Source organism: Sus scrofa, chromosome 5 (assembly GCF_054392235.1).
Source record: "Sus scrofa isolate SSC_HxYL_T2T_F1_AM1 chromosome 5, Sscrofa_HxYL_maternal_Yorkshire_Landrace_v2.0, whole genome shotgun sequence".
Lineage (NCBI taxonomy): Eukaryota > Metazoa > Chordata > Mammalia > Artiodactyla > Suidae > Sus > Sus scrofa.
Genome location: NC_139387.1, coordinates 42,738,246 through 42,762,927, shown reverse-complemented (window position 1 = coordinate 42,762,927; position 24,682 = coordinate 42,738,246). Strand labels below are relative to the sequence as shown.

The 24,682-nt window shown below is 38.2% G+C and overlaps 1 protein-coding gene across 14 annotated transcripts in view; it reads right to left on the bottom strand.

The window, feature by feature from the left end:
• The window catches only part of GLIPR1 (GLI pathogenesis related 1), a 55,988-nt gene that overhangs the window by 14,752 nt on the left and 16,554 nt on the right, over window positions 1-24,682 (bottom strand). For 7 of the 14 annotated variants that reach the window (XM_021092047.2, XM_005664000.4, XM_085025103.1 and 4 more), the window contains 3 exons: window positions 18,105-18,192; window positions 4,300-4,586; window positions 2,974-3,219 (listed from right to left, as the gene is read on the bottom strand). In XM_021092047.2, the coding sequence (XP_020947706.2) occupies window positions 2,974-3,219; window positions 4,300-4,491 (438 nt within the window). In that variant the 5' untranslated portion in view covers window positions 4,492-4,586; window positions 18,105-18,192. The remainder of the gene's footprint in view (window positions 1-2,973; window positions 3,220-4,299; window positions 4,587-18,104; window positions 18,193-24,682) is intronic. The other 7 variants (XM_021092048.2, XM_085025104.1, XM_085025105.1 and 4 more) reach the window with 1 other exon arrangement.

Here is a 24,682-nt window from a genome sequence, read left to right as displayed (position 1 = left end):
TTTAGAAAACCTTTTCTTTTTCTTTTTTTCTTCCTTTCCTTCTTTCTTTTTTTTTTCTTTTTGCCTTTTCTAGGGCCACTTCCCGTGGCATATGGAGATTCCCAGGCCAGGGGTTGAATTGGAGCTGTAGCCGATGGTCTACGCCAGAGCCACAGCAACTCAGGATCCGAGCCATGTCTGCAACCCACACCACAGCTCACAGCAACGCCAGATCCTTAACCCACTGAGCAAGGGCAGGGATAGAACCCGCAACCTCATGGTTCCTAGTCGGATTCGTTAATCACTGCGCCACTAAGGGAACTCCCCTTTTTTTTCTTTCTTCTTTTTTTTTTTCTTTGCCATGCCCTTGGGCCAGGGATTGAATCTGAGCCACAGCTATGGCAACACTGGATCCTTTTAACTCATTGCACTAGGCTGGGGATCAAATCTGTGCCTCTCCATCTACCAGAGCTGCTGCAGTTGGATTCTTGACCCACTGTGACACAGTAGGAAACTCCCAGGAAATCTTTTCCTATGGCCCAGATATTATACATCCTTTTCTCCCCCATAGATGCAAGAGGAAATTTTACAGGTAAGCTCAGTTAATTTGGGGAGGGCCGTGTCTGAAATCTCAGGCCTTTATGACATAAAATCCAGCTTCCTCCTCTTGTTTGACCCCCTGGAACGAAGGTCTCAACTTGTGGGATTTAGGAGTCTATTGTCAATTTAACAGTCTTTGGATGGCTATGTATTCGGCCTGCCAAGCTTCTTGCCACTCTTCTGAAATTCACCGATACACTTTGTTCATCTTCTACAACTTGTTCATTTTGCCTAGAGTTCTCTTTCCTTTCCTTTTCATTTGACAAGAACCAACCCATTTACCTCCTGCCATATGAATGACTCCTGTGTCTCTATACCTCCCTTTGGCCAGGCAAGTTGCTCTGTCCCTTTTGCTCACATGGAATCCTGTCATTTTTTTCTGAACTGTATCAGCCACCCACTATTACTCTATCCACTTACACATAGGTCTCTTCCAAAAGAAAGTCAGCTCCTAAGGGTCAGAGGCCATTCCTCCTTCCCTGCCCCACTCCTCATTTCGCCTCCCTTCCACTCATCTGCAACCAGACCCCCCAATAAAATGGGGACTCAGACTCTGGTTTTTAGGAGTCTGGACTAAAACTTATGACTTGTGCCTTATTAAAGTGCCTGTTATGGGGAGAAGCTTCAACACGGATAGGGTCAGCACCTTTAACTGATGTGATTTCCAGAGATTTAAACACCCCAATACGTAATGGCTCCAGATGCAATCTGGATTTAGCTTTCTTGCCCTTTAGGGTTTGTGGGGATCCAACAGAATCTGTTTTAAATTTGTAAACATGAGAGTTCCCATTGTGGCTCAGGGGAAATGAACCTGACCAGTATCCATGAGGATGCAGATTTGATCCTTGGCCTTGATCCAGCATTGCCATGAGCTGTGGTGTAGGTTGCAGACTTTGCTTGGATCCTGAGTTACTCTGGCTGTAGTGTAGGTTGGCAGCTGCAGCTTCAATTCAATCCCTAGCCTGGGAACTTCTATGTGCCATAGGTGTGGCCCTAAAAAGCAAAAAACAAAAAACAAAACCAAAAAAACAACACTGTAAACATTAATAAAAATTGATGGTTTATTGGACAAGTCTAAGGGAGACCTTATTTATATTTCTAAGAAAGAGACCAAAGTCACTGATGATTTGATAGCCCCTCCTTGATTATAGCAACTTGGAGACGAAAATTTCACTGAATCAATCCTTTCCCTCTCAACAGTTCCTATTAACTGTGCCAAGCATGCTTCATGTGTAATAACACTGGTGAGATAAGAGGCTTTGCAAGGCTGAAGGATATTGAGGATTTTTCTACCAATGTTTTGCTCTTTAGTAAATACCTAATATTCCAAGTTAACTGTATTGTCAGAAACGTTTTCCCTCAGACCTCATTGCAGCAAATGTTTGTCCATCATAACTGGTCAAACATAACTACCTTTAGTTTTGGTTTGACAAGGACCACCAGGAAAGAGGAGTAAATCAAAACGTGGCCAGGCCAGGGAGGCAGCATGTTAGGATTACAGAAGATGCTTCCTAGGGATTTGTTTCCACCATGTTGCAAATGTGAGTTAGGATTAGGAAGTTGAATTAAAAAAAAAAATCTCAGAGGCTCTAAATGTGGCCATTGGGACCAAGACCATAGATTTGGCACAAGATGGTTTACGTAGGTTTACATGTTGCCTCTCCATTGGTGCTGGGACTGTGGGGTTTTTCCTTCTTGTGTGGCACATTGTAGGTTCTCAGTCCTAAAAGACTAGGAGGATAGGGGAGCATCAGTTCTCATTAAAGAATCTGGCTTGTTTCTTCCAGTTTTTCTCCCAGAACAACTGCCTCACATTTCCTAGAAGATTCAAACCTGGAAATACATCGATTCACCTAAAATATCCTTTGATGGCTCACAAATGGAACAAACTACCCTGGGAAGGTGGGTGTTACCAGAATGATCCAAAGGCTGTTCAGATTGGTGGGCCTCACATTTTACCTATGTCCACATCACTGCACTCTGCAAGTACTATCTTCTCTGGTATTACAGTGTATTATTTCTTTCATTCATTCATTCATTCAGTCAGTCAGTCTTTTTAGGGCTGCACCCAGAGATACAGAGATACAGCTGCTGGCCTACACCACAGCCACAGCAACACAGGATCCAAGCCTTTTCTGCGACCTACACCACAGCTCACAGCAATGCTGGATCCTTAACCCACTGAGCAAGGCCAGGGATCGAACCTGCATCCTCATGGATACTAGTTGGGTTCATTACCACTGAGCCACGACAGGAACTCCACTTATTTTTAAAGCCTCTAACCCCTACTCTCTGATATTTATAGGGACATAAGCTTACACCAGAAACACCAGATTTCGGTTTTCTCCTCACCTTGAAATGATGGTTTTCAGAGACTATACAGCAGGTACTTACCTGAGTGTAATGGCCACAAACCCTGGCACACCTCTGAGTCTTGAAGTCATAGTATTCAACTTCGTTGTACCAGTCTGTGACAGCTGAAGTCACAGAAAAGATGGATAGAGACCCAGTCCAGAGGTTTTCTCCCAGTGAAGTGAAATTCGGGTGTAGCCTGTAGGGTGGCTTCAGCTGTTTGTTATGTGCAAACTGGCAACTGCTTGCCCATGACCTTGCAATTTTGGCTAGTTCTGGGTCCCAAGTCTGCAAAAATAAATATGAAACAGTAAGAATGGAACCTGTTAACCAACAATGTAACTGGAGTGAGCCAAGTGGGAATGTGGATGAGACATGAGGTGCAATGTCCAGAAGAGAGAAGGAACAGCCCAGGTAAGTTCTATATGGAGGATCATATCACAGTCTTCAGGTTTTGACTAGGGTTAGTGGGAAATACAATGACCTAGTTTTGAGGCACTTAGAATCAAAGTGAGTGACACAGACCCACATTTCATGGAAGGCCCATTTTATGTACCTATTTTCTGAAATTTAATAACTAAAGTAGCTCCTATAACTAAAAATAGCACAGAAAGTTTAAAAACCAGCTCAAGGAGTTCCTGTTGTGGCACAGTGGGTTAAGAAACTGACATGAGATCTTTGAGGATGTGGGTTTGACCCTTGGCCTGCTCAGTGGGTTAAGGGATCCGGCATTGCCATAAGCCTCGGTGTAGGTCAGACACAACTCAGATCTAGCATTGCTGTTGTTTTGGCGCAGGCTTTGGTTACAGCTCCACTTTGACCCCTAGCCCCCTTTGCTGCAGGTGCAGCTGTTAAAAAAAGAAAGAAAGAAAAAAAAAAAAAAAAAAACAGCTCGAAGCTACAGAGCTAGGATTCAGACCCAAGTCTGACTTAACTGAAATCCCCTAGAGACTGTGCTGCCTTCCTGAGTCAATTGTCTTATCAGCAACCAAAGAAAAGAAAAGAAAAGAAAAGAAAGGAAAAGAAAAGAAAAAAATTTAGAGACAAAGAAAAACCAAAAAAAAAAAAAAAAAAAAAAAAAAACAAACCTCACAAGAATTAGCAGGCAAACAAGAGACATAAATTACATCAAAGACCCAAAGAGAGGAAGCAGCCAAAAAGAGAAACAAAACATACTTGCTGGGCTTGCTTGTAGCAAGGGTTGAGGAGGCAGGGCAAAAGTGGGTTTTTTGATCACAGATGAATTGATGGCACATTTCAATCAGTAAGAAAAATCATTGAGGATTACCAAGGATTCGCCTCCAAAAAATCAATCCCCCTTAGTTGTTTTGGACTGACTTCTGCCTCAGGGATGGATGCCTTTCTTACCATGTACAGCATATCACTAGCCGTTGGGTTCACTTCTGATCGGAGCTTGTTGTGAATTCGAACACAGTCTTTGATGAAATCCTCATTTTTGATATCTGGTAGAGAATTTTCTGGAGAGGAAGAGCTGGAGACTAAAGAGACCATCCAGGCTGTCACAGCCAGTGTGACTCGCATGCTCAGGCTGCTTGGCATGGAGCTCCCGGCCGCTGGAATCCAGAGACACTGCGGGTGCCAAGGGGGTGCGTGCCTCTCAGTTTCACAAAGCACGGTCTGTACAGTATTCAGCTCTAAGACAGAAAGCAGAACTAGAGGTCACTGCAAGTTTGAAGAAGGGTTTATCCATGTATGGTTTGCAGCTCCTTTTGTGCTCTTAACCCTGTCTTTTCGGGAGTTCTCAGTGACACAGCACCTACATGGATTTCTAGGAGGCTTCGTCAGACTTTGAGTTGGGGGGATGTTTCCAAAGGAAATTCTGGAATCTCCAAGAATAACAGTCTCAGTTTTTACAGAGGCTCTGGTGGTTAACTAAAAACATCTCTCTTACTTCAGTAAAGTTCTTGCAAAATACTTCTCAAAAACATTTTTTTTGGAGTCATATCAGCACACTGTGGTTGAAGTATCTGGTTAACATCATCCTTCGACCTAGAATTCACTCACAATGGTGAATGTGATGGGGTTGAGTCAGTTTTGTCCACCCCCTCTCTGCCCAATGAAAAAACAGCTATGTAAATTTTTAGGGACAGCTGACTACTGCTGCCAATGGACTCCTAATTTTGCAGCCTTTGCTAAACCTGTGTATGCTCTTCTCTCAAGATATCAGCCCAGAGTCTATCTCCTGGCCTTTGGAGGCATTCTTCTCCTTTGAAGCTTTAATAATTAGCTTTGTCCACCCTCCAGGTTCTTGGCTTACCTTATTTTGACAAACTGTTTCGTCTATACTTCCATGAAAATAGTGGGAATGCTGCAGGCATTCTAGGACAATCTTTTGCTTCTCAGATATGTTCTATAGTATATTCCTCAAGCCAATTAGACCCTAAGGCATCAGGTATGCCCTGTGCTTATGTGCAGCAGCTGCAGCTCCCACCTTGATTGACAAAGCCCAGTATGTGTATGGCAGGCTCCCCTACTCATCTCTGTGTTTCTCCATACTATGCCAGCTTTTTTTTTTTTTTTTGGTCTTTTTTAGGGCTGCACCCACGGCATATGGAAGTTCCCAGGCTAGGGGGCTGTTCAGAGCCATAGCTGCTGGCCATGGTCACAGAAACTCAGGATCTGAGCCACACCCGTGACTTACACCACAGCTCACAGCAACGCCAGATCCTTAACCTACTGAACAAGACCAGGGATCCAACCCACGTCTTCATGGATACTAGCTGGGTTCATAACTGTTGAGCCATGACAGGAACTCCTGTTAGCTACTTTTTTAAGTTCATAGGATATTGCACCTCTCTACATGGTGACAGGCCACTTATGAGCTGGCTCTTTTCATCATCTTATATTAACACTTTGAATGCAGCTACTTACCAGCCCTCCCTGCTGGAGAGTCCCGCTCTCTCCCACATGACTGCCTTGCAACCGTAGAAATGGTCTCAAAGCCATAAGAGGCTCTCTCAGACACTCCTTTAGATAACCCAGATTTACCCTTTGTGATTCTCCCATCAATGAGATTTCCTGGGAAACTTAACAACTGTTTAGGGCATCATTTCCCCTCCTGAGCCTCATTATTTGCCCATGGTAAAATCAGTCCCAGCTGCTGAACTCATATCCCTTATGAGAGCTTGCACCTTAGCAGGACAAACTGCTAGTATTTACAGATTTCAGATATGCCCTTGGAATCTGCCATGCTATTGGCTCAATCTGGAAATCCTATGGATTTTTAACTTCCATAGGTACTCTTTTATTGCTAATGGGTCTATAATTGCTGCATTATAAGATATTCACCTCCCTTCTAAAACTGCTATTGTTCATTATTAAGACCACACCAAGGAGATATTCTATGTTTGGGAAATGTCAGGATTAACAGAAGTACTAAATATGTAGCTCAAAAGGGATATCCCTTTCCCTTTCTCTACCCAATTTTATTTTATTTTATTGCTTTTTAGGACCACACTTTCAGCATGTTCCCAGGCTAGGGTTCTAATCAGAGCTATAGCTGCCAGCATATACTACAGCCACAGCAGCAATGCCAGATCTGAGACACATCTGCAACCTATATCACAGCTCATGGCGATGCTGGATCCCGAGGACAGGATGGAACCTGCAACCTCAGGATACCAGTTGGTTTTGTTACTGCTGAGCCACAGAGGGAATACCTCTACCCAATTTTAAAACTTATTTTTATTCTTTAGTGATATTATCAACTATTAAGCAAATCCCCCATAATCTGAAAAAGACAAATGAATGCAAGAGAGTACCATACCATTACTAGTTGGATACAGTGGGCCAATGGACTTCCTGTATCCCCTTTCCTTTAACTTTTTGGCTTATATCCCATTAAATGGGACATATATGCAGATGAGGAAAAGTTAAGGAACTACAAGATAATTGGTTTTCCCAGGTATCTGTAACATTTCTGACCAAATTATTTCCCAGTGTACTACTTGTGAATCTCAAACTTTTGGGAGAAATCAATTTACCCCTAGCCTCCAAGGCCCACATTACCCTTTGTGGCACTACATGTGAATTTTATACATGTCCTCCCTTGCTTTAGGCTATTCTCACTGTTTGGTTGTCATTTGCACGTTTAGCAGATGGACTGAATCTATAAGACTAGATGTGCTAATGCCACAACAGTGGTAAAGACATTAATAACTGAGGTTATTCCTCCCTCTGGAATTTCTTTATGGATTTAATCAGAGCAAGAAACTCATTTTACAACATAGATAAACCACTTGCTTGCAGAAATTCTGGTGTTTTCATTAAAATTTCATACCCCATGTCATCCTCAATCATCAAGGCAAGTAGAACATAAAAATCTAGACACAAAAATGTTTTAGGAAAGATCTGTCAAGAAATTGGACTTAAGTGGCCAGAATCTTTGTCCTTGGTCACTTACAAAGATATGGAATGCTCCAAATAGGAGACATGTACTGACCCCTTTTGAAATGGACACACAATGTGTATTGGCATCTTTAACTCTTCCATTCCTGAATTAAGTGGACATTGTGAGAACTTAAGTGAACAATCAATTGATATGACTAGTCAGATACAAGAACAAGTACTAATACAAGATAAAAACATCATTAATGCCTTCAGGAAGCTCCCAGGAGTAAGAACTGTGCATTAGTAGTGACAAATACACCAGAGTTGAAGATCTAGGTAGAGGAAAGCACAGGGGGCTACAGATTCAGGTGAAGATGCTTAACCCATTCTGGCAAGAGTAGAGATGGCCTCCTACACATAGCAGTGAGGTCTTCAATGAGCTGGATAGTTGTTGATCAAATGGAAAAAGAGTGGTGAGGTGAAGAATATTGCAGGGATAGGAACTGGATATCGAGCTGTGAATCTGGCAACATGATGTTAAGGCAAGAGTAGAGAAAGAGCTGCTTTGTGGCATCTCTATAGACATGGTCTTCAAGTACTGCTTGTGTCTGGTAGGAAACATGGCACCTGGTCTCATGGAACTGAGAATCCAAATGGTGTTTTTATGCCAATCAGGAAGAGCTGTAAGAGTCAGATTAAGGAGAACTTCTAGATTCTGCCAGTTATTTGGATTTTAACACAAGGCTGATGGGAAGTTAGAGGACAGAATTTTTAGCTCTAAGGCTAGAGGTGGGGTATGATCTGATTCTAGAAAATGCCAATGTTTTAGAAAATCCAGACATGGAGAATGGGACAGTAGAGTGTCACTCTAAGACCTTACTTCAGATATGTACCTCCCCCTCCACAGGGGACAGACACCAGAAGGAAGAAAATTACAATCCAGCAGCCTGTGGAACCAAGTCCACAAATACAGATTAGAACCTACCTTGGGTCCAGATGGTCCCTGGCCACTGGGCGACAAGAGGGGAGTGTACTGCTGAGATACATACGACATACCCTACACGGGGCCACTTCTATAAGGTCAAGAAACAATGAATTTTCTACAAAAAAATAAAAATAAAAATTTATACAAAATGAGACAGCAGAGGAATATTTCCAGATGAAGGAATAAGATAAAACTCCAGAAGAACAAGTAAGTGACATGGAAATAGGAATATATCCAATAAAGTATTCATTAGTAATGATTATAAAGATGATCCAAGAACTCAGGAAAAGAATGGATGTACTAAGCAAGAAATTACAATAATTTTTTTAACAAAGAGTTAGAAAATATAAAGAACAGCAAAATGGAGTTGAAGACTATAGTAACTGAAATGAAAAGCACAGTAGAAGGAATCAGTAGCAGAATAAATTAAGCAAAAGCATGAATAAGTGAACTGGAAGACAGAGTGGTGGAAATCACTGCTTAACAGAAGAAAAATTATGAAAAGAAACAAAGATAGTTTAAGAGACCTCTGGGAAAACATCAAATGCACAAACATTCTCATTATAGAAGTCTTATAAGGAGAAAAAAGAGAAGGGACCTGAGAGAATCTTTGAACAGATAATTGCTGAAAACTTCCCTAATGTCGGAAAGGAAAACTGTCACTCAAGTCCAGGAAGTGCAGAGTCCCAAGGAGGATTAACCCAAGGAAAAGTAAACTGAAACAAACTGTAATCAAACTGACAAAAATTAAAGGTAAAGAGAAGATATTAAAGAAAACAAGGGAAAAGAAAGAAATAACCTACAAAGCAATCCCCATATGGTTATTAGCTGATTTTTTTTTTCAGCAGAATCTCTGCAGATCAGAGGGGAATCACATGATATATTTAAGGAGATGAAAAGGAAAAAACTACAACAAAGAATACCTAGCAATTCCATCATTAAGCAAAGGATAAAATAATTCAGCACCACAAAACCAGCTTTACAACAAATCCCAAAGGAACTTAACCTAGGTGTAAAAGAAAAGGCCAACATCTAGAAATAAGAAAATTAGGAAAAGGAAACCTCACCAGTAAAGGACAGTATTTAATGATAAAAAGATCAATTCAAGGGAGTTCCCATCATAGCTGAGCAGAGAAGCATTCGACTAGTATACATAAGGATGTGGGTTCGATCCCTGGCCTAGCTCAGTGGTTAGGGATCTGGCATTTCTGTGAGGTGTGGCATAGGTCGCAGATGTGGCTTGGATCCCGCATTGCTGTGCCTGTGGCATAGGCCGGAAGCTTTGGCTCTGATTGGACTCCTAGCCTGGGAACTTCCACATGCCATGGGTGTGGCCCTAAAAGGAAAAAAAAAAAGGATAAATTCAAGAAGAGGATATTACACTAATCAACACATAATCCCCTATATAGGAGACCCCAAATGCAGAATACATATACTAACAGACATAAAAGGAGAAATTGATGGGAATAAAATAATAGGAGACTTTAAAACCTCACTTGTATCAATGGACAGATTTTCTAGCCAGAAAATCAATTAAGTCAACAGAGAGCCTAAATGATACAATAGAAGAGTTAAGCTTAATTGATATTTTCAGGACATTACATCCAAAAAACCAGAATGAACATTCTTTCAAGTGCACATGGAACATTACCCAGGAATGACTGCATACTGGGGTGCAAAGCTAACCTCAACAAATTTAAGAGTATAGAAATTATTTCAGACATCTTCTCTGACCACAATGGCATGAAACTAGAAATCAACCACAAGAAAAGAAATGAGAAAAAAGTGACTACATGGAAACTAAACAACATGCTACTAAAAAACCAATGTGTCAATGAGGAAATTAAAAAATATCTCAAAAAAAAACACAAAAACAAACAAACAAACAACAATATCTCAAGACAAATGACAATGAAAACACAATTCAAAATCTATGGGATGCCACAAAAGCAGTTCTTAGAAAGAAGTTCATAGTGGTACAGGCTTTTCTCAAAAAATAAGAAAAATCTCAAATAAATAAACTAATATACCACATAAAAAATTAGAAAAGCAAGAACAATTAAAACCTAAAGTCAGCAGAAGGAAGAAAATAACAAAGATGAGAGGAAATCAATAAAATAGAGATTTAAAAAAATAGGAAAAAATCATTAAAACCAAGAGCTGGTTCTTTGAAAGGGAAAAAAATTGATAAACCTATAACCAGACTCACCAAAAATAAAAGAGAGAACTCAAATAAAATAAGAAATGAAAAAGGATAAATATTAACTTGTAGAGCAGAAATTAAAAAAAAAGAATACTATGAACAATTACATGCCAACGACTTTGACAACCTAGAAGAAATGGAAAAATTTCTAGAAAAATACAGGCACTAAAACCGAATAAAGAAATAGATCATCTGAACAGAATGATCACTAGAAATGAAACTGAATATATAGTAATAATAGTAATAATAACTCCCTACAAATAAAGACCAGGACCAGATGGCTTCATAGGCAAATTCTACCAAATATACAGAGAACTTATACAAATCATTCTTAAACTCTTCCAAAAGACTGGAGAAGGAACACTCCCAAGGGCATTCTATGAAGCCACCATCACCCTAACACCAAAGCCAGACAAAGATACTACTGAAAAAGAAAACTGTAAGCCAATATATTTGATGAATATAAATGCAAAAAATCTCAACAAAATTTTAGCCAACCAAATCAAAAAACACATTTAATAAAATCATACACCATGACCTAGTGGGCTTCATTCCAGGTTCACAAAGATGGTTCAACATATGCAAGTCAATCAACATCATACACCACATTAAAAAAGAAAAGTCAAAAACCACATGATCATCTCAATAGATACAGAAACAGCATTTGACAAAGTCCAACATACACTCACGATAAAAACTCTTACCAAAGTGGGCATAGAGGGAACATACCTTAACATAATAAAAGCAATTCATGAAAAACCCACAGCCAGTATAATATTCAATGGAGAAAAGCTGAGAGCCTTCCCACTAAGATCTGGAACAAGACATGAATGCCCACGCTCACCACTTTTATTTAGGAGTATTAGAAGTCCTAGTCGCAGCAATCAGACAAACAAAAGAAATAAAAGGTATCCAAACTGGAAGAGAAGATGTAAAATTGTCACTGTATAGATGACATGATACTATATATAGAAAACCCCAAGGACTCCACACAAAAACTATTTGAACTGATAACAAATTCAGCAAAGTAGCAGGATACAAGACTAACATTCAGAAATCAGTCACATTTCTTTATGCTAAAAATGAAATATTAGAAAAGGAATACAGGAGTTCCCATCATGGCTCAGTGGTTAATGAATCCAACAAGGAACCATGAGGTTGTGGGTTCAATCCTTGACCTTGCTCAGTGGGTTAAGGATCTGGCGTTGCCATGAGCTGTGGTGTAGGTCACAGACGCAGCTTGGATCTGGCGTTGCCGTGGGCCAGAGGCTACAGCTCCGATTATATCCCTAGCTTGGGAACTTCCATGTGCTGCGGGTGTGGTCCTAGAAAAGCCAAAAAGACAAAAAGAAAAGGAACACAAAAAATACCTTTTAAAATTGCACCCCCAAAAATTAAATACTTAGGAATAAACCTGACCAGGAAGGTGAAATACTTATATACTAAGAACTATAAAACATTAATCAAGGAAATTAAAAATGATATAAAGAAATGGAAAGATATTCCATGCTCCTGGGTTGGAAAAATTAATATCGTAAAAATGGCCATATTACCCAAAGCAATCTACAGATTCAATGCAATCCCTATCAAATGACCCATGACATTTTTCACAGAGCTAGAACAAACAATCCAAAAATTTATATGGACCCATATAAGACCCAGAATTGCCAAAGCAATCCTGGAGGAAAAAAACCAAGTAGTATGCATAACCCAGACCTCAGGCAATATTACAAAGCCACAGTAATCAAGACAGTCTGGTACTGGTACCAAAACAGACAGACAGACCAATGGAACAGAAGAGAGAACCCAGAAATAAACCCAGACACTTATGGTCAACTAATCTTTGACAAAGAAGGCAAGAACATAAAATGGGAAAAAGTCATTTCAGCAAGTACTGCTGGGAAACCTGGACAGCTGCATACAAAGCAATGAAGCTAGAACACACCCTCACACCATGCACGAAAATAAACTCAAAATGACTTAAAGACTTAAACATAAGATACCATCAAACTCCTAGAAGAGAAGATAGGCAAAACATTCTCTGACATCAACCTTTCAAATGTTTTCTTAAGTCAGTCTCCCAAGGCAACAGAAATTAAAGCAAAAATAAAACAATTGGACCTAATCAAACTAACAAACTTTTGCATAGCAAAGGAAACCATAAACAAAAAACAACATTTGGAATGGAAGAAAATAGTTTCAAAAGATTCAACTGGCAAGGGCTTAATCTCTAAAATTTACAAACGAATTGCACAACTCAACAGCAAAAAACCCAACAGTCCAACTGAAAAATGAGCAAAAGACCTGAACAGACATTTCTCAAAAAAAAAAAAAAAAATATATATATATATATATATACACAGATGGCCAACAAGCACATGAAAAAATGCTCATCACCTCTAATTATTAGAAAAAGGCAAATCAAAACTACCATAAGATACCGGCTCACACCAGTCAGAATGGCCATCATTCATAAATCCACAAATAACAAATGCTGGAGAAGGTGTGGAGAAAAGGGAACCCTCCTATACTGTTGGTAAGAATGTCAATTGGCACAACCACTGTGAAGAACAGTATGGAGGTACCTCAGAAAACTAACTATAGAACTACCATATGACCCAGAAATCCCATTCTTGGGCATATATCCAGACAAAACTTTCCTTGAAAAAGACACATTCACCCATAGGTTCATTTCAGTACTATGCACAATAGCCAAGGCACAAAAACAATCTAAATGCCCATTGACAGATGAATGGATTAAAAAGATGTGGTATATATACAACATGGAATACTACTCAGGCATAAAAAAGAACAAAATAATGCCATTTGCAGCAACATGGATGGAACTAGAGACTCTCATACTGAGTGAAGTAAGTCAGAAAGAGAAAGACAAATATATGATATCACTTATATCTGAAATCTAATACACAGCACAAATAAATCTTTCCACAGAAAATAAACTCATGGACTTGGAGAATAGACTCGTGGTTGCCAAGGGGGAGGGGGAGGAAGTGGTGTGGACTGGGAATCTGGGGTTAATGGATGCAAACTATTGCCTTTGGAATGGATAGGTGGTAAGATCCTGCTGTATAGCTCTGGGAACTATATCTAGTCAATTATGATGGAGCATGATGGAGGATAATGTGAGAAAAAAGAATATATATATGTGTGACCGGGTCACTTTGCTGTACAGTAGAAAATTGACAGAACACTGTAAACCACCTACAATGGAAAAAATAAAAATCATTTAAAAAGTAAATAAATAAGAGAAAAATAATTTGACAAAATTTAACCTCCATTCAAGATAAAAATTCTTACCAAAGTGGGTAGAGAGGGTACATAACATAATAAAAGCAATGTATGACAAACCCACAGCCAATATAATATTCAACAGAGAAAAGCTGAAAGCTTTCCCACTAAAATCTGGAACAGGGGTTCCCATCATGGCACAGCAGAAACGAATCTGACCAGGAACCATGAAGTTGCGGGTTTGATCCCTGGCCTCGCTCAGTGGGTTAAGGATCTGGGTTTGCCATGAGCTGTGGTGTAGGTCACAGAGGCAGCTCAGATCTGGCATTGCTGTGACTGTGATGTTGGCCAGCAGCTGTTGTTCCAATTGAATCCCTTGCCTGGGAACCTCCATACGTCACAGGCATGGCCCTAAAAAGCAACAATAATAATAACAATGATAAAATAAATAAAATCTGGAACAAGAAAAGGATGCTCACTTTACACTTTATTCTACATAGTAGTGGAAGTCCTAGCCACAACAATCAAAAGAAATAAAAGGTATCCAAACTGGAAGAGAAGAGGTAAAATTGTCACTCTGTGCAGATAACATGATACTATATATAGAAAACCCTAATTCTCCACACAAAAATTACTTGATATGATCAACAAATTCAGCAAAGTAGCAGGATACAAGATTAACATTCGGAAGTTGGTTTCATTTCTATATACTAATGAAATATTAGAAAAGGAATATAAAAAAAACACCTTTTAAAATTGCACCACCAAAATAAAATACCTAGGAATAAACTTGACCAAGAAGGTAAAAGACTTATACAGTGAGAACTATAAAACATTAATGAAGGAAATTAAAGAGGAGTCAAAGAAATGAAAAAGATAGCCCATGCTCCTGGATTGGAAGTATTAATATTGTTAAAGTAGCCATACTACCACAGCAATCTACAGATTTAATGCAATCTCCATCAAATTACCCATGATGTTTTTCAGAGCTAGAAAAAAAAAATCCAAAAATTTATATGGAACCACAAAGCCCATAACTGCCAAAGCAATCCTCAGGGGGAAAAAAAAATCAAAGCAAGAGACATAACTCTCCCAGACTTCAGACAATGTTATAAAGCTATAGTAATCAAGACAGTGTGGTACTGGCACAAAAACAGACATATGGATCAAAGGAATAGAATAGAGAACCCAGAAACAAACTCAGACACCTACAGTCAATTAATCTTTGACAAAGGTGGAAAGAATATTAAATTGGGAAAAGTACCTTCACCAAATGCTGCTGGAAAAACTGGACAGACACATGTAAATCAGTGAAACTAGAACACATCTTCACAGCATGCACAAAAATAAACTCAAAATGGCTTAAAGATTTAAACGTAAGACAAGACACCATCAAACTCCTAGAAGAGAACATAGGCAAAACATTCTCTGACATCAACCATACAAATGTTTTCTTAGGTCAGTCTCCCAAGGCAACAGAAATTGAAACAAAGATAAACCAATGGGACCTAATCAAACTGACAAGCTTTTGCACAGCAAAGGAAAGCTTAAAAAAAAAACAAAAAGACAACCTAAAGAATGGGAGAAAATGATGCCACGCCCACAGCAATGCAAGATCTACACCACAGCTCATGGCAATGCTAAATCCTTAACCCACTGAGGGAGGCCAGGGTCAAACTGGCATCCTCATGGATACTAGTCAGGTTCATTACCACTGAGCCATGATGGGAACTCTCAACTATATTTTATTAAAAAAAAAAAAAAAGAATCTGGCATTTTCACTGCAGCAACTTGAGTTACTTCTGTAATGTAGGTGTTGATTCCCTGGTCTAGGAACTTCCATATGCTGCAGGCATGGCAAACAACAACAACAACAACAACAAACAACAACAGTTCCCTGGTCTAGGAACTTCCATATGCTGCAGGCATGGCAAACAACAACAAAAACAACAACAAAAAACAAAAAACAAAAAACCACAAACAGGTGAAAATATATACTGTGTCTTATCAAGTGATTTTACTACCCAAGGCTGTCTACAGATTCAAAGCAATCCCTATCATATTACCAATGGCTTTTTTCAAACAAAAAAAATTAATATTTGTATGGAAATTCAAAAGACCTTGAAAACCAAAGCAATCTTGATAAAGAAAAATGGAGCTGGAGGAATACTCTCCCTGACTTCAGACTATATTTCAAAGCTACAGTAATCAAAACAGTATGGTACTGGCACAAAAACAGAAATATAGATCAACGCTACAAGAGGAAAGAAAGCCCAGAAATAAACCTATACACCTGTGGTCAGTCTATGACTCAGAAAGCAAGTATATACAATAGAGAAAAGACAGTTTCTTTAATAAATGGTGCTAGGAAAATTGGACAGCTACTTGTAAAAGAATGAGATTAGAACATTCTAACACCACACACAAGAACAACCTCAAAATGGATTAAAGACCTAAATTTAACACCAGATACTATAAAACTCCTAGAGGAAGACATAGGAAGAATACTCTCTGATATAAATCATAGCAGTATCTCCTAGATTAATAGAAGTAAAAACAAAAACTAACAAATGGGACCTAACTAAACTTAAAAGTTTTTGCATAGCAAAAGAAGCCATAAACAAAATGAAAAACAACCTAAAAATGTGAGAAAATATTTGCACAGGATGTAACTGATAGGGAATTAAATCTTCAAAATATACAAATAGCTCATGCATCTCAATACCAAAAAAAAAAAAAAAAGGTCAGAGGGTCTAAATAGATATTTCTCCATAGAAGACATACAGATGGCCAAAAAACACATGAAAATATTCTAAACACTGCTAATTATTAGAGAAAAGCAAATCAAAACTATAATGAGGCATAATCTTACACTGGTCAGAAAGGCTTTTATCAAAAACCTACAAATAATAAATGCTGGAAAGGAGGTGGTGGAAAAGGGACTTTCCTATACTGTTGGTGGGAACATAGCTGGTGCAGTCACTATGGAAAACAACGTGGAGATTCCTCAGAAAACTAAATATAGAAATACTGTATGATTCAGCAATCCCACTCTTGGCCATTTTTCCCAGCAAAACTATAATTTGAAAAGACATATACACCTCAGTGTTCACTGCAGCACAATTTACAATAGCCAAGACATGGAAGCAATCTTAAGGTCCATCAACAGATGAAGAGATAAGGAGAACATGGTATATTTATACAATGGAATATTATTCAGTCATAAAAAGAAATAATGCCATTTGCAGCTATGTGCATGGATATGGAGATTATCACACTAAGCAAAGTAAGCCAGATAGAGAAAGACAAATATCATATGATATAGTTTACATGTAGAATATTTTTAAAAATATGCAAATGAACTTATATACAAAACAGAAATGGACCCACAGACACAGAATACAAATTTATGGTTACTAAAGGGGAAAGGGGGGAGGGATAAATTAGGAGGTTGGGATTGGCATACACACACTACTATACACAAAATAGATAACCAATAAGGACCTACTGTATAGCACAGGGAACTATACTCAATATTTTGTAATAACTTATAAGGGAAAAATTATTATGTATATATGTATAACTGAATCATTTTGCTGTATACCTGAAATAAATATTGTAAATTAAATATACTTCAATAAAATAATACATTTCCCCCCAAATGCCCATAACTTTCCTTTATGAAATAAATTTTTCAAGTTGAAAATTAAAAAAAAAAGATATAGAGAATGCAATGGGGTGGGGGAGATAGTAATACCTAATGGAAATTCCTAAAATGTAAAGAAACATTAAGGTGGAATTACTGTTGCCATACATATGTACAAAAAATAACCTCCCAAAGTACTCATCTATAATTTCAATTGAGTCCAGACTGTCTAATTTATACCAGCATTCTTTTCCATTATAGTGACTTAGGATAAGCATCTTCTTGTGTGGGGCTCAGGGGTAACCTTTTGTTCAACATAGGGACAATCAACAGTGAGACCCTCCTCCAGCTTAAGGTGGTAACCAGGCCTGAAGCTTGCTTTGCATCTTGTTCTGGGTCTCTGTGAGTTAAGATTTCTGTGTTTTGAACATAAGGACAAGATGAGAACTTGCAGGGAAGGAAATTCAGTGACTTTTTGTGGTTGCTTGAGCAAACCTTGTATACATATGACTCTCAATAATAAACAATACTATATTGGTAATGAAATAAAAAAATCACATTACTCTAACTTCCAGAAATAATAAGCAAAATGGAAAGTCTTCTGCTACTGAGACCATTTTTACATTATTATGCAGAGCAATTCAGCTCCTCAGAACTACAACACTCAATTAAGTTTCCACATATTACATTTCCACAGCAAAAACCAGAAGCGTTTTTCTCAGAATAACAGAAATTTTTACCTTAAGCAAATGCAAGCCTCTACTTTTCAGAAGGCTCAAAACTTTACTGAGTCTTTCCTCTTCATCATTGTCTCTTTAAAAAGTATGTCTGTTAAGAAAGAGATTTATTTTCAGTGATTATCTCTGAATTGTGGTATTTTAATTTTTTAAATTTTAAATTATTTTCTCTATTTAAATTTTTACAATAAGCATAAACTTTTATGACTGAAACTGTGCACAAGCCCCTGTGTCCATGTGTTTTGAAGTAAAAGGCTTTAGCTTCCTAGGCCTTCCCTCAGTCTCAAAAGGGTGATTCAAGAGTTAATGATTAGGAAATTTTGATACAGCTAAAAACTAGTTAAAACAACCTCCATGTAATGCCATTTCTTGGCCCACTAACTTACACTAACCAGCTTTTCACAAATGATTTCCTTCCTTAATTGCTTTAATCATTAATAAAAATTAATGATTACCTTCTAGTTAGAATTATATTGGATGCCTAGTCTTTTTCTTTCCTTTGAAACACTTCCTAACAGCCCCTTCCTTTTGTGAGCAATCTTCACTGTAGAGAGAAGGTCAGGGTGCAATAACCCCAGAGACCACCAAAAACTGTCACTGGACCCCTTGACTCTGGCCTTGATGACTTTGAATGACTCTGGAGGGGGAAACATGCAGGCAACAAAATCCTTATCAACAGTCTTATTTTTTTTTTTCAAGCTAAACATATAAAACCCCTCATTATTCCCTCTCAAGGGAGGGCACAGTTTTTCTTTTACGGTTTTTTTGGGGTTTTTTTGTTTTTTTTGGGGGGGGCACCCATGACATATGGCAGTTCCCAGGCTAGGCGTCGAATCAGAGCTACAGCTGCCAACCTACACCACAGCCACAGCAATGCAGGATCCGAGCCATGTCTGCTACCTTTACCACAGCACATGGTAATGCTGGATCCTTAACCCACTAAGCAACGCCAGGGATTGAACCTGCATTTTCATGGATGCTAGTCAGATTCGTTTCTGCTGAACCACAATGGGAACTTTGGGAAGGCACAGTTTTGAGAGCCTTAGTCTGCTGTGGCCTCCCTTGCCTGGCAAAGCAATAAAGCTGTTCTTTCTGCTTCACCCAAAACTCTTGCCTTCAAGACTTAATTGGTGTCAATGTAAGAGGCCAGGTTTTGGCTACAAAATTTGGGGGTTCTTCTGGGATCTGACTCAGGGGCAGACAGGCCTCCCTTCAAGGGCCCCCTGGCTTGATCAGAAGCTCTAAAGTCTTCCTTGATCCCATCCAGCCTCTTTCAGGAGAGCAGAAGGTTGGAAGATTCCTTAGGAGGCAGATGGACAGGGATTCTTGATGCAGAGCCATGCCCCAGTCATACCTGGCCTGCCCTCCTGGCAGTGGGGTGGGAATAGAGGGTGGGAGAGAGACTGCCCTAGCAGCTACCAAGGCCACCTTGGCCTTGAGGACATCCTTCTCTTCCTCTCACCCACACCAGCTTGAATTTCCTACTCCAAGGAATTATTTGGAGGAAGGAAAAAATAGTGCGTAGGATGTCACAACACCTCAGCCAGCATTTGGGTAAGTTCCCAGTGCACTTCAAGGCCCCTTGGACCTGTCTGTCAGAGGAACTTTGGGATCCCATCTGGGGATCTTCTGTTTCAGAAATCCCATTTGTAAGGTGCCATTTGGACTAAGGTCACAGGCTGAGTAGACTTGGAAGCCAATCTAAGTTTTGTGCTGTCTGGTTCTGTTTTTCTGGTTTGAGGCTTCCATTTGCTGGGCAGAACTCTGATTTGTTTTCAGTCCACACATGAGTGCTTTTCTTCAATCAAATATGGGAAACACCTCTTCATTTCCAACTGATAACCCCCTAGGGAAAATTTTAGCAGACTAGTCAACCTATAGTTATATAACTGTAAATAAGAAAAAATTGATTTTAAACTGTTTAGCTGAAGTATTCTTTAGATTCCAGAGAAACTTGGTTGAGACAAAAATCTTTGAAATTCCAAAACCGGTTCTTTATACATATTCAGTTAGAGAAAGCTGGCTTGATGAATTTTTTTTTTTTTTTCAGATTTCTGACCCTGAGAGAACAAATACATGCCCAGGAGAAAGCATGCAGTTAACTCTTATCATGTCCTTAATATACAAACACTGCCCATTTTGCCTGAAGCTTCATCCTTGAGTTGTTTAGTACAACTTCAAACAGGGGTGTTGGAGTGGGGAGAAGGAAGGGAGAAGAGGCTTTTAAATTCAAGTCAGTAAATTTAACCTATTCCAACTGCTATTTTTGGTTTTACATTTGCCAGTTGAATTGCCATGACACATGCAGTCATGATTCACTATCTTTCCATTTGCAAGGTGTTTATTGCTAAAAAGAATAACTTTTATCTGAAAAAGTTGAGAAAATTATTGAATGTTGTCACCCTTTTGATTTTCTCCTGCAGGAATCAGATTTTGTTCTTTGTATGTTTGCATTTGTCTTGTATGTACATGTAATGTGCCAGCTATGGAAAACTCAAATTTGTCTCCTGAATGCAACCCCTTGAGGTGCAGTCTCCAGAATTGGATCACTTTCAGTAACAGACCAATGCAATGAAATGTAAAAAGATTATTTTCCTTTGTAATATAACCTGGCCATAATACTCCCTATATCAAATTTTAAGATAAAGCTATGAGCTGTCTGATATATGCATGTCTAGCATGAATATTTGTCTTTGGTATAAATAAGTTCTATTTACTTGGTTTAAGAAAAGTAAATAAATCAAACAATTCTAAATACAAGAGAAGCTAAGATAATAAATATCAAGTTCACATGATCTGGGAAGTATTCAATGTTATTATCTAGTATTAAAGTTTGTTGTTTATTAATACAGAACCATTAATATTAATACCTTTGGGTACCAAGTTTACTGAAATTCTATAAGCTAATACTGTATCTATTACAACATTTGTCAGCAAAGAAACTTACTTGATGTGATATTGTCAAAAATAGAGAAAAATGAGATAACAGCTCTTAAATGAACACTTAAAAACAATTATTTTAGATGTCTACTTATATAGTTTTTCCAGATTATTGATGACTTAAAAGTTTAGAGTTTTACTAAATTAAGTGATGAAGACTCATTAAAGGTCTAGTCATTTTTAAGATAAAATACTGGACATTGATTGATGAACAAATGTGAACTTACCTACTTTTGTTTTCTTGTGAGAGGGAAACTAAAGATGTTTGGGTTTATTAAATACACTATCACATTAAAGAGAAATTGTGCTTTGGGAAAATATTTTTAAAGGTTATGGAATATGTTTTTAAGTTTGCCAATCAGAGAAAGCTAATATGACACAGTTCACAACTGCTTGCTTTTTGGTTTTCATTAGAGGTTAAAGTCTTTTAAGGGTTAAAAAGCATAATATGTAATTAAAGCTATTAAAGTATTAAGGGAAACATTCCCATGTGAGAAGCAAATAAAATATATGTTTTTGGTGATAGAAAGTATAAATATTAGAACTTGATTTTTTTTTCCCCTGTCAAGAGAAGAATGACTTCTTGGAATGCTGCCTTTGGTAACAAATTATTTGAATTTCTTTGTCTTTAAATGATTCATATGTGCCTTTAAAACCCTTTGTTACTTTGGTTAAGTGTTTTGCATGAGTTTTTGCCTGGCCTCTTACTGACCTTTAATCTGTTTTTCAGGTATAGAGAAGCTCTTCCCTTAAGCTATTTATGATTTACAACAACTTGGTAATTTATACCAGTGGGTAAAATTAAAATATCTTTCTTTTCCCTCTGCCTTGTCCCTCCAGAAATTAGAGACCCTTGGGTTGTGAGGAGCTTTATCAGGTAAATAAAAGATGGCCTCCTGACATGTAAGGAATCTCAAAATATTTTGGGAACCTCTAGAAGAGAAAAATCTACCTAGGCAAAAATCTGATGGCAGGTCTTTGGTATGGTATGGTATTGGTAAGAAAGTCTGGGCCATGAGAGGACTTTTGGGGATTTAACCTGAGACTCCTTAAGAATTACACCAGAGTAATGTGGAAAACCCTATATGGTCAATGGGTCAAACTTATTCTGGAAATGAATTAGTCTTTGTTTAACTGTTTAATGGAGATAATTTTTTAAAAATTATGTTTCAATAGGTATTAAATTCTAGTTCTGTTCATTGATGTCTATATTTATGAAAGTCATTGTGTTAGCCACACTTTGCCCTGATGTTCTGGAAGAAAAATTATCTAGTGGAGTTATTGCAAAGTGTAATTACTTAAGATTACTTAAGATTCCTGCTTTAAGTCTATGGCTAAAAGCACATGTACAATACTTGTGTGAAGATTGGGTATAAATGATAAATGAATGGCCTATAAAGCATTTCCCCATCAACATACTTCTGAGCTTGTTCATGATATCTGATTAGTTTCCCCCACAACATGGAGAACTAGGAAAAAACAAAAATAAAAAGAAGAGGCCTAGCACCAAGGGACATGAATGGACACAGAGTAGGCAACAGGACCACCCTGTCAATGTTGGAAAAATGTTTTGAACATCAGTGCTTTCTATGGAAAGATTTACAAATTGAAAGGGGAAAATGAGAGAAGAAATTTTCATATACTGAGGTATGGGGAAAGTCATTCTGACTTATATATGATTGAATTTGAACTTTAACCAAAACAGCCTGTTTGTAACCTATTAAACAGGTTGTACATCTGCTTTGGCCATTAAGAAAAAAAAAAGGGACATATATAATGGCCAATAGCTCCTATTATGTATAATTAATAGCCCTGGTAAAGTTAAAACCTAAATATAAACTATTTCAAAAGGCTAATTGGTTACTGAATATATGTAAAAAGGAAATAGTCCAAAATTTTCTTCCTGGTTGCCATTTAAAATAAGAGGACTCTTGTAGACTACTACAAAGGTATATTTTGATCATTATCCTCATTGTAATATGTCTAATAATTTTCAAATGATTGTCTAGGTGCTATGATTAAGCAAAGAGGGACATATTATTTTCTTCATATAAAATGTTGATGCTAAGCTTGGAACTCATTCCCTCAGAGTTGGGGAAATTAAAACAGAAATGGAGCTAAAACAGAGTTCCTCTGCTAAGTTTATGATTAATCTCTCAGTCTAAAACTTGATTCCCTTTCTTGTTCCACACCTGTTCTCAAGATTGAGTAGTATCAAAATAAAGCAGGGATTGAAACTGTGAACAAGCCTCTGTAGCCTTGTGTTTCTGAAGTAAAATGTTTCTCTGACCTCCTAGTCTTTCCCTCAGTCTCAAAAGGTTGACGCAAGAGTTAATGATTAGGAAATAGTGATACAGCTAAAAACTAGTTAAAACAGTCTCCATGATGTTATGCCCTGCTTTGTCCCACTAACTTACTCTAACCAGCTTTTCACAAATGATTTCTTCCTTTCTTAATTGCTTTCTTTTACTAATTATATTATATGCCACAGTGAGAACTAGAAACTTCATCTGAACTGCTCAGGCAGTAATTTTTCCGTTCAGTGCCAGTGACGTCATCTGCCACATAGCCCCCTTTCCGTCACCCAAAATATGATGAGCCTTTCATTTTGTACAGCTCCTCTGAGCTTCTTGCTACTTGCCAGATAAAGCCAATTAGATAGTCACAGTTGAATTTTTGTTACTTAACAGATTTGCTGGCAGTGACAGTGACCTCCAAAGCAATCTTCTGATGGCACTTAGGGACAAAGAGAAACACAGGTGTGGTACCCCATAAAACCTTTGAGTTCACTGTCTTTCTCATTATTTTCAAGGGACATTGGTAAGTTCCTTGACTCTAAGCTCCACTGTCTTTGCATGAAGCTCACAATCTAATTGGCTTTCATCAATTTCCTATTTGGTTGGAAACGCTAAGCTTGGTTTTGTCCCCTGACTTTTGGAAACTCAACCTCTGTCCACTGGTGCTAAATATAAACATGAAGATGCTTGAGAGAAATAGAAAAAAAAAAAAAAAGCTTTTATTGCTTTGCCAGGCAAAGAAGGCCACAGGAGGCTAATTCCTTGCAGATTGTTCCCCTTGGAACTCAGGGAAGGCCATGGAGGCTGAATGAAGCCCATTTCCTAAAAAACAAGAAATGTAGGACACAGAAAGTCTTTTGTGCTGGGAGCCCCACAGGGCCCTGCTCAGTTTCATCCCCTCCTTTTCTCTGATACTCCTCCATCTTGAGAACAGGTGTTGGACAAAAAGGGAATAAATATTTTAGATAGATGTGTTAAATCAAACTCATTAGGGGAACTTGGTTTTTTTATTTTAAAACTTTTTTTAATATAGTTGATTTACAATGTTGTCAATTTCTGCTGTACAGCAAAGTGACCCACACATATACAATATTGTCAATTTCTGCTGTACAGCAAAGTTTTACACACATATTCTTTTTCTCATAATATCTTCTATAATGTTCCATCACAAGTGGCTGTATATAGTTCCCTATGCTATACAGCAGGACCTCATTGCTTATCCACTCCAAATGAATGCAATGGTTTGCATCTACTAACCCCAAACTCCCAGTCCATTCCATTCCCTTCCCATCCCCCTTGGCGACCACAAGCCTGGTACCTACTTTTATTTATTTTTTGTTTTTA